The 10853-nt window shown below is 37.2% G+C and overlaps 1 protein-coding gene across 1 annotated transcript in view; it reads right to left on the bottom strand.

Moving 5' to 3' along the window:
* Positions 1-8436, bottom strand: part of LOC108968482 (thioredoxin-2) — a 16635-nt gene extending 8199 nt beyond the window's left edge. Inside the window, exon 1 of the mRNA XM_018932543.1 lies at positions 8289-8436. Coding sequence (XP_018788088.1) covers positions 8289-8312 — 24 coding nt within the window. The 5' untranslated portion in view covers positions 8313-8436. The remainder of the gene's footprint in view (positions 1-8288) is intronic.
* Between the last annotated feature and the right edge of the window lie 2417 nt (positions 8437-10853).

The following is a 10853-nucleotide window of genomic DNA, read 5'->3' on the forward strand; positions in this document are numbered from 1 at the left end:
CTTTGTTGGCGGGTTTCCCAGGTTTCAGTAGTGGGACCACTCTTCCGATTTTCCACACATCGGGACTTTGGTGAGATATTTTACTCCCGTCGAGCCTAGATGCTTTAGCATTAGCATGTTGATTCCATCAGGGCCAATGGATTTGGAAGATTTTGCTTTGTTGATGACACTCTGAACGTCTTCATCGGTGAAAGTCAGTGACGCGCCGTCGTTTGGCATTTTGCGCAGCCGTCGGTTAACACATCGTTTGGCTTTATCTGCCGAAGGGTGCAGTGTAAACTGCCGGCTAAAATAGATCGCGCACTTCTTCAGGTCCGAAGAGGCATTACCATCRAATTGAACTTCAACTCGGTCGTCATGACTCTTCGGGTTGGACAAAGCTTTGACAGTAGCCCAAAGCTTATACCAAGCCCAAAGTTGGGGCGGATTTCCGCTATTCGTCCAGCTGGAATGAAGCGAGCGGTAGTTGCTGCGATCACCTTGCGGACTTGACGTTCGCCAACGCATACGTCCGTAGGAATGGGTAVAGCGTTGAAGGTGCTCTCAGTAAATTCTGTGAAGVSGACCCAGTTAGCTTTGTTGAAGTTAACGAAGGTGCGGTTGTCCACAGAAACGAAATCGGCAGGTTTCTCGATCGAGATAATTATGGGTAGATGGTCTGATGCGAGGGTTAGCATAGGTTATGCTATTTATCAGACCACCACTAGCGATTGTAATATCGGGCGAGCTACTACAAGTGCCCATAACTCTGGTGGGGCTTCGTCATTCATTGTGCAGAATGTCGAATCGTTAATCTGTTCCGCCAGCTCCATCCCCCTACGGTCTTTTGACAGACAGGAATGCCAAAGATCGTGGTGCGCGTTAAAGTCACCTAGCACCTGACCGGACAGCTATGCCCTGACATTCTAGGATAGTATCCCTGCGTTCGATGTCTTCATCAATTAGACGATACTGCACGGTGTTGTGAAATATGAAGGTTAGGCCACCACCATTATCTCGCTCGCGATACTTTACGGGCGGGGGACAAGTCAGATTGGGTGCTATGTTGCCTAGTTGAGCTCCGGCGGACCGTGGAGATCCTCTGTTGGCCACTTGAGGTGGGTGGCGGCGCAGCGCGCGAACTATGTGTAGATTGCACAGCCGTAGAGGCTAGCGTCGCAGTAGGAAACATGGGGCCACGTAACGCGTGGTCCATTCCCTATGGGTCTTAAGGCCTGAGCAGGTCTTAAGATGGCTCCATCCATTGCATGTGTTGCACCTGACCGAGGWGRAGTTTGGATGGAGCCTTTTCGCGCAAACGCAGCAGAAGACTTCCTCCGGGCCCGGGTTGGACTCAATACCAGCACGAGTCAGGAGGATACGGAGCAACCCTGCTGCAAGGAGTTGCTCTAGTGATGACACACACAAATTAACATTCACCGATCTGAACGGGGTTAGATCGCCGAAAGAACAGCCCTTGGTCGGATGAAATCCGAGTGAATTCCGGTAACGTAGAACCGGCTGTCGTGGGAATCGGAGGAAACGCCTCAATAGCGTCGCAGACTTCGGTAAAGACCAAACTATCGAAGCTACAGCGTCTAGCCTGTGTCTGCATACGAACGTAAGCACACACTTCCGCAAATAACGGCAGAGGGGTGTAGCAAAGTCAAGGTAATCTCGTCCCAGACGAAGGAAAAGATAAGTGGCAATATACTATTAGCCCTCCTTCCGAAGGAGAGCACTACCAAAACAGTTAACTTCAAGAAAAAGTTTAAGGTGACCCTCGGCAGCAAGGACGAGTGGAACGACTCCAATCTCGAGCTGATGTTGAGAAATAGCACGTTGAAGTGGGCCCACGCACTAAGCTCTCCATACCCATGAGAGAGTTCCCGAGCATCTTACAGGCAGAAGTTTTTGACATAAGTCGGTGTGTAGAAATAAACGCTTATGCAACTATTGCAATGAGCGAATAGCCATTCTCAGCGATAGTCAAGCGGCGCTAAAAGCGATCTACTCCTACGAKATCAAATCGCTACTAGTGCAGGAGTGCAGGGAAAGGCTGAACAGCCTAGCGGAACGTAACCAGGTACAAGTAATCTGGGTGCCTGATCACAGAGGTATAGCTGGCAACGAACTAGCGGACGAGCTCGCCCGCTCCGCTACCTCTACCAAGATGGTAGGACCCGAACACTTTACTGGGGTAGGTCGCTACTCCGCAAGGAAGGAGTTGTCATGTAAGAGCATTGACAACAAACACACGGTATGAGACATGCCAAGTTGCTAATTGGAAGATACAATAGGTTTAAAGTTGTGATAAACATCCCCAGGAACAAACTCAGGCTACTGGWCGCATGCTATACTGGCCATCGCAAGCTGAATATGCATCTGTAGAACATGGGCCTATCTTCTTGCGCTAACTGCCGGTTCTGCGACAGGGAGCCTGGAGCGCCGGATAACCTGCTGATCGACTGCACAGCAGTCTGTAGACGCAGGATTAAGGCCTTGGATCCATGTTTCCGGATAGGGATCGCATCGCCTCACTAGCACCCGGTTTTTTATTAGAGTTCATTAATGCGCTGGAGCTAAGTAAGTCTATGTGATTTAGGAGAGGACACAATAGACCATAGGTCGCGTTGCATTCCTCATCTTTCAATCAATTAATCACATGAAAAAATTCAATTTCAATTTCTCTAATCGTAAACGAACTTTTTTTACGCGAGTCTTTGAAATTTGTTCACAAAATAATTATTATCAGTAACGTAATTATAATCAGTAACATGTAAACATACCTTATAGACTATTGATTAAATACTTGATTTTAAAAACTTTTTTATGAAATTAGGCCTATTAACAAAAKAAAAATGACAGTAGAGCCGAAAATCGCGATATAGGAAAGGTGTTTGGAAGAAAAACCACAAAGGGCATATGTTCTGAATGAAAATATACGATTCTACAAATAATAAGGGCCACCTTCGGAATCGAGTTCAGAAAGAAATAAGGTAACCACCAATTCAGGTTGCTACCCATTCTAGAAGTTTTCTTAAATTTATTATTCTAATAACAATTTTATCCATATAGTAATTCGTGATACGAATTTTGAGATTCGCGTGAAAATAAAAATGCATGGGAATAATTTATTAACGCTAAGTTAACAATAAGACTGAATACCAGCTTAGTGCGTTCCGTCGTTTTGTCAATCGAAACGACGAATGACGAACTCGGCTAAAAAATCCCACGACAGTCAGGTCTACGAAAAGCGGAACGGACCCCGATTTTTATCCGGCCAAGGACTGTCAACTCGGCAGCATTCTGAGACCTTTCAGTATGTGCACATGTTGGAAGATTTCAATGCACTCGTATATAGATATGTATATAGAAATGCACATAAAGTAAACGATGAAATCGGTGTATTAAATATATTTGTTTTGTCGCTGATTTGAAAACAAATGTGACCATGAATGAAATTAACAGAATCAACACACACAAAAAAAACTTGACACACCCCAGTGGCGGGTAATAAAAAGATTTATTTCGAGTCCCCTAATTTGACAGACTGCAACTCTTTAGTTGTTCTGAAATAAATACAATTGAATAATAAATTACATATTTAATTCAAACTTGCACTATAGAATATAAAAGAAAGTGTACAAAACGAATTAAAGAAATAAGTAAGTGAATATAAAAGTGCAAAATATAAGTGTAAAATAGATGTCTGGTCACCCTTTCACACACAGCTATAACAATTGTGAGATCTGCAAGCAAGTGATTGTGATTGTGAGCACTGTTTTCAATAGAACTGCAAAAAAAAATTTTTTTTTTGAACGATAAATAGCGGATCACAAGCTTTATAGCAGAAACAGTCAAAAACGCAGAATCGTGGGTCGTGTCAGCTGATTCGACCTATCTTATGGGCGCGCAATGTAAGTGCCCAGTGAAAAACGCTACTCCCTTCTCTCTTTGACGTCGGATGACGTGAGATTCTACAGCATTTTGGTTTTTGCCGTCTAAACGTGTCAGCTGATTGCTCTCTCACAACCCAGGGTTGCCAATATCTATATACTGTAGTAATTATCAACTTTTATAATTCAATTTGTTCAATATATTTGAAATTTTCTTAAAATAACTGAAAATTGGAGTCGAATGCTATTATTTATAAATATATAAACTATTTTTAATAGTTTGTTTTCAGTTTTGATATTTTATATTATAAAAAATTGTAATTGAAAACATATCTGTGTACAAAACTATATATGCGTATTGAGCAATGACAACATTGTGCAAATGAAAACAAACAAAGATGGCTGAATTCTGCATTTTTGCCGTTTTTCACTGGGCACACATTTTGCCGATGAGGAAGGAAAAGGGGGAAGGCAGTAGCGTTTTTGACTGTTACTGCTATTAGTTTCAARGAGTAATTTAGCAAGCTTAGACATGCGTCCAAGTGGTGAGTGTTTTTATTCTTTTTAAACATATAAAACTAAAATTATGATAGTGATTGAAGTTACCATAAAATTTCTCAAGTGATTGTGCTCATTTAAATTAATTTGCTGATAGTTATTATTAATTGGAGGGCAGTAAAATACAGATATCACAATTGTGTTATTCAGGCACAGAGTAGAGTTTCGTTGCATGCTCAAAAATGTGTTATCTTCCCAATTTCTAGGAAGATTTTTCGACTTGGGCAACAGCGATGACGTTGTAGCAGTCCTAGACATTTTAGATCAATCTGATATAGACTTCAGTGATGAAACTTCCGTTTAACGTAAACGATGGAGAAGAAAGCGATAAAAGTACAGATGACGATGAAGGGGATCCAGAAGCTCAACAATCAAACTTCGCGGGGACACCGGTGATACAACTGTCATCGAACGCTATACTATATTCCCACGACAGTCGGGTCTACGAAAACCGGAACGGACCCGGATTTTTATCCGGCCAAGGACTGTCAACTCGGCAGRATTYTGCCGTTACAACAACAACAACAACGCTATACCTAAACCCCACCCCAGGAGAGAAATTTGGAAAAATGCACCCTTTCCGAACACACATATCCTATAAGTTATGGTTGACAAAATCAAATAAGGGTGAAGACACCTTTAGAATACTTAAATAATTATTTTCCGAAATACCACTATGAGAATGTGGTGAAATTTATCAAAAAGTACGTCTTGGCTAATCGTGGTGAAAAGGCGCGTTATGTAACAGCCGATATAAAACGATTTTACGGGTGTGCAATCATAATGGGCTGCCTCGGCTACCCTGCTATATGAATGTACTGGTCAAATGAATGCAAAATTCGTGCCATATTTAATTTAATGTCTCGAGACAAATTTCTCCAACTACGGACAGACACACTTTGTTGACTTTTCTGTTCCAGATTCCACTAACAAATTTTGGAGAATACAACCCATCATAGGCATGATTAGGGAGCGCTGCAATGAATTAGCAACTGATATCACAAACTACCAGTTCCTGCTGGGATGTTTTCGTAGAAATCATCCTTGCAGTCATCTGCTTGGAGCGGAACCGCCTCCTAGGAGCATCAAGAGGTCATTCCCTGATCACGTCGACGACATCGAACAATACGCCGACAGGACCTCGGACGCAACAGACTTCCGACAGGACCTCGGACGCAACAGACTTCCGACAGGCACTGACCGCCATTCACAATGGATCCATCAACCGACTCCCTCCCCGTGAATGGCATACTTGGAGTCAAATCACCACCCATAACAAACTACTCGATTGACGAGCAAATGATTCCATTCACTGGAAGATGCCCTGCTCGGAAAGTAATCAGATCAAAACTCCGGCCTATTGGATTAAAAAATCTTGTATGCGGTTATAGCTGCTTCAAGTAAATGTGGAAAGGACCGCGTTGGTGAAGTTGAGAGGAGGAATAGAAATCTGAAACGCCGGTTGCCCGTTGACATACCTTCAGTAATTGAAAACTAAAACATGTTTAGGGGAGGAATTGATTTGTGTGATCAAATGCTCGAATATTACAGAATTAAAATGAGGATAAAGAAATGGACTGTCAAGGTGTTTTTTCACTTTCTTGATCTGGCAATCTATAATTCATGGATGGAATACAGAGGAGACTGCAAGATTTCCGGACTACCAAAGTCCAAAGTCAAGTCATTTCTAACATTCAAAATGGAGCTTGGCACTGTACTAGCAGCTTACTTCGAAGCTCMTGATCAGGTTGAACCCTTTAAATTGCCGGAAGACTTTTACGGAACAAAATATCGACCTCATGATGCACCTGATGATCATCGCAATGACCACTGGCCTTCAATTTCAGATGATCCGCCGAGGGTTTATAGCAATAATTGTTGAAGTCGAAGGAAGATGCCAAAAAAGTAAGGTTAACCTTAGTCTAGCAAAAAATAAGGACTGTTTTGAAAATTACCATACACGTAACTGATTAAAGTATATACAATTGCTTTCTATTTCTTAGTAACCTAACTTTCTTTTCTTTTATTCAAACAATTAAAGTTAAAATGATTTTTATAAAATAGTGAAGTATTAGAAAATTTTTGTGTTAAATAAAAAATTTGAAGAATCATCCTGTATTATTTTTGAGGGGATATTTTACAGCTTATAACCTAAAGACCACAAGTACGCGATGCCCTGTTTTTAAAAATGGACACTTTGGAAGCGTTTTTCAGGTTAATTTTGGCATATATTTCCAGAAAAAATTGTATTCCAACGTCTAATGCGAAATTATTAAGAAAAATATCCCTAGGTCTGAAAGGGATAAATTTTAGAATAGCATCCCCTGATTTCGGGGTTAAAATGGGTATGTAGAGGAGGTCCCCCTACATTGATGTTATTTTTTTTTATTCTATGCGATAAACTAATAACATTTTCTTTATTTCGTGTTGTTCTTTTTTAAAATATGTACATATGCTAACACTGGATATTTGTTAGAATGCAACCCTTTTGTTAATGTGTGAATATAAAAAAATTATACAAAATTTAATATTGAATAAAAGGTATTTTTGCACTATATAAAATAAAATAAATGGTTAGAAACGAATTAGTGAAGTGTTACTGGATATAAGAGTTAAACTTATAAGTGTAGAATTTATTATAAATAGGAGATATGTACATGCTTTTTGAATTGTCGAATTTTTGAACTTTAAATGCAAATATCTCAAAAACTATAAGTTATGGAGCATAATGGTCCTGCAATTTGAAAGAATTATGAATCAAAACCTCAAAAGCATATATCTGAAAAGAGGCCACGTCACCTCAATTAGGATAAGCGCGTTATTAATATTTAGAGCGCTTAGGTATAATGAGGTTACGCAGAGAATGGACGGCACAATTGACCAAAGGTCGACTTGCATGCATCTTATTTGATCTAATCTAATCTTGTTATAATAACATACTCTCTTTAGTGGACTAGTAAAATTTTAATTATACAATAATTTCATAAGTTTGACACAAGGCAAATTACAACTCAATGTGGTCAATCTCATTTAGTGCTTAAGAAAACCCGATTAAAATGTATTAATGTCTAAGATTATGTTAGTATATAATTTATACCAAATAAAGTTTTGACCAACAATTCGTTGAACTGAATTAAATATATGTATATATAAATAAGACAAATAATGCAAAATATACTCTTGTATGTATACAACCTACATCTTAAATGAATAAACAGTAATTAAAAATATATGTTTTTTTCTTATGAATTTAAACATCACAAAATCATTGTAATAATTGGGGTTATAACATAGCATTCAGAATTGTAAATGTGTACTAATTTTTGTATGAAATCCAACAACAGTTTTTTTAAACAAGTGTAAAAACTTATAATTTTACGATGCTTTACGACGGGTTATGAGTACCCCAAATATATAAGTTCTAATTGAGAGCTACATAAATAAATAATTTATACATCACGGCGCCGTTTATAAAACTTGGAATTATTTTCACAAAATTTATGTGTCGTTATGTAAATTCTTTGGAATATTCATTTATATACGATATATGTATATATTTAAAAAAGTTTTACAAAGCTTTAAGAAAGGATGATGTCATATCTACTCCATCATGTAAAAGGTTAAAGAGTACACAATATACAGCACATTTGCTATAAAATAATACTAACGCAAATTATATTTCTCATACTGAATCTTTTACAAAATGTGACATAGTAATCTTTTTTACTAAAAATACATTTTTTCGTAATGAAGACAATTTTACTTGATTTAAAGTCCTACCATGGGTGTACTGTAATTAAAATACTGAACACAAACAATATTAAATGGCATAGCCAGATATATTCTACTTACGGAATCTTGTATTAAATGCGGCATTGCAAATTAGAAACTTTTTGTGCAGTAATCAGAATAACTTCACTTTAAAACTCAGCTCCAATGGTTAACCAAACAGTAATGAACAAATATCAATAGTTACGGGGCATCTCGACAGGATAAAATCTTTGTCTTACTAACTGTCAAATCTATTGCTATTGCCATTGCCAAATCTGTATGTGGGCATTTGTTATCATAACATAATCATTTGCGCAAAGGCGTAGGGTAGGTAGGTTCGAGCTGATGTTCTTTGAGCTTTTGAAAATTTTTTTTTCTCACATTGCCAAATGCCGTCGGGCGCATATTTTGAGCTCTTGTACTGGTTAAATCTTTTATAAGGAAAATAAAAAGTATTCTTTTTTTACAAATGTATTTCCCCGAAAAATAAGAATTCATATAATAATTGTAGCATACATTTTATATACCAATTAAAATAATAAATTTAATATGAGCAGTGATATTTTGATTTATGCTTGTATTAAATTTAAGACTTCGCTCATGCCCAATCGAATGTGCATAATTTTTTGTACATTAACCATATGAAACTAAATATTATTTATTTTTTGAAAATGTACTTTATTTTCATAATATAATACAGTCGTCTTAATACTCGCTCTACTAAATTTCATATTACCGAAACGAAAACCGGCATGTGTGCAAATGGGATATGTTGCCTCTTCGAAATTGTCATAGAAATGAAAACTGCGCTGCCAAACTGCTGAAGTGACAGCTTATTGCTTACAATATATGGCAAACTAATAAGTATTAAATATATTGTAAGCAATAAGCAATATGGAATCTCCACAGGTAAATGTTGAAGTCGGCAACACCCCAAATTAGAAGGGAATTACTTATCTCTAACCGGTAATTATCAAAATATTAAACGTACATAGTATTATAAACCTAAAACTACAGAAAACATTCTTATATAAAAATGTATTGATGTTAACATATGTACTTACATAAAACTAAGTTTTTGGATACTAACCACTATTTCCTATCCTAATTATAATATTATTCTTAACTAACTATTTATTTCATTTATTTATACGCATATATGCATGTTTAGTATATTTTTGCAGGTAATATTTTTCAACGTGTGTCAGTTGATTTAAATTCCACTGACCCAATTGAAAAAAAGATGACTTGAGATTCTCAACAACGACGGAGTTGAGAATGTGGCAGCCACAAACTTGGTTAAGACAACCCAGAAATTTGTGCCAATTCAGAAAATTGTTCGTTTTATATTTGGGTGGATCACCTTTCTGAGGGAGGACTCTCAAAACCAACAGATATGTTGATGGAGCATATGAGAGCCTTGCAAGCAGTATTTGAAAGCATAAATAGTACTGATTTGCATATATATTCAAGTAATTTTGTAAATTGTAGCTCAAAAGTAAAATAATTCTTTTTCAGAGCTAGAATGTATTTTAGAATTGGTTCCTTGAATAAAAACTTAATTGAATATATGTATAGCAAAAAAATTAAATTAAATAAGGCAATAAATTAATACTTGGTCACAAAATATTCAATCTTTTTGTTTGCATAAATGTATATGGTTGAAACAAACACAGCAAAGAGACAAAATTAAATAATACAATGAATTACAATAATTACAATACAATTAAAKKAATATGTAGGTAAATGTTCACTATAAAATATTCACTTGTATTGATATCTCTTATTAATATTCACTTATATTGAAGCTAACTTTTGATGAAATTCATGTTTTTGTATGCCTGCAGTACAAAATTGCTTCTTATTGCAAAGAAAAATAAACAACTGAAAATCAGCTGATTGATTGTTGGTCAACCGTGACGTAGCTGCGCAGAACGACAGTGAACTGAAAATCGCGTGGTGAACCTACTTCATGAACGTTTGTGAGAGGCCAGCTACATAACAATGGCCGGCATGTACACAAAACAACGCAGTTGTCCATTTTGCATGTACACAATTTCGTTGTGGCCATACTAGTACCTTGCACTTGAATGAAATTTTGATATTTTGTTCAAAGTGAAAATTTTTATGCAAAAAATAAATAAATAGGTAAATTTATTMATTTCAAATTATCAATTGTTATTACAAATGATGTGTCAGAGCTATTTTATGCTTTTATTTGTAAAATARCTTCAAGTTTGTTAGAGCTGTGAATAATTTTACATTTAACATATTAGTGGCATCACCACTCTACATCATCTCTCTATCTTCCATTCTACTGTCAAYTCTACTGTCGTCCTACTGTCGTTGGCAAATATAGGATAAAATTGAAGTTAGCGAGAACGACAACTGTCGGCCTGCCGTCGTGTAGTCGTGCAGCTGTCAAAATAGGTCCGTCCATAAGAACGTGCGTATTTTAATATTTGACAGATGTCGTTTGCAGTCTGTCGCGAGCATTGTACAGAGAACGTTTAATATAGAGAAGGTTCACCGCGTTGCCAAATTTACGATATTTCATTTTTTGGAGGGGTACTCTTTTCTATTAGTGGATTTCACCACAAAAGCAGGGGTACTCTTTTCTATAAGCGGATTTCAACAATATTTAAC

The sequence above is a fragment of the Bactrocera latifrons genome, unplaced genomic scaffold, assembly GCF_001853355.1.
Source record: "Bactrocera latifrons isolate USDA-ARS-PBARC rearing strain unplaced genomic scaffold, ASM185335v1 scaffold_218, whole genome shotgun sequence".
In the NCBI taxonomy this organism is placed as follows: Eukaryota; Metazoa; Arthropoda; class Insecta; order Diptera; family Tephritidae; genus Bactrocera; species Bactrocera latifrons.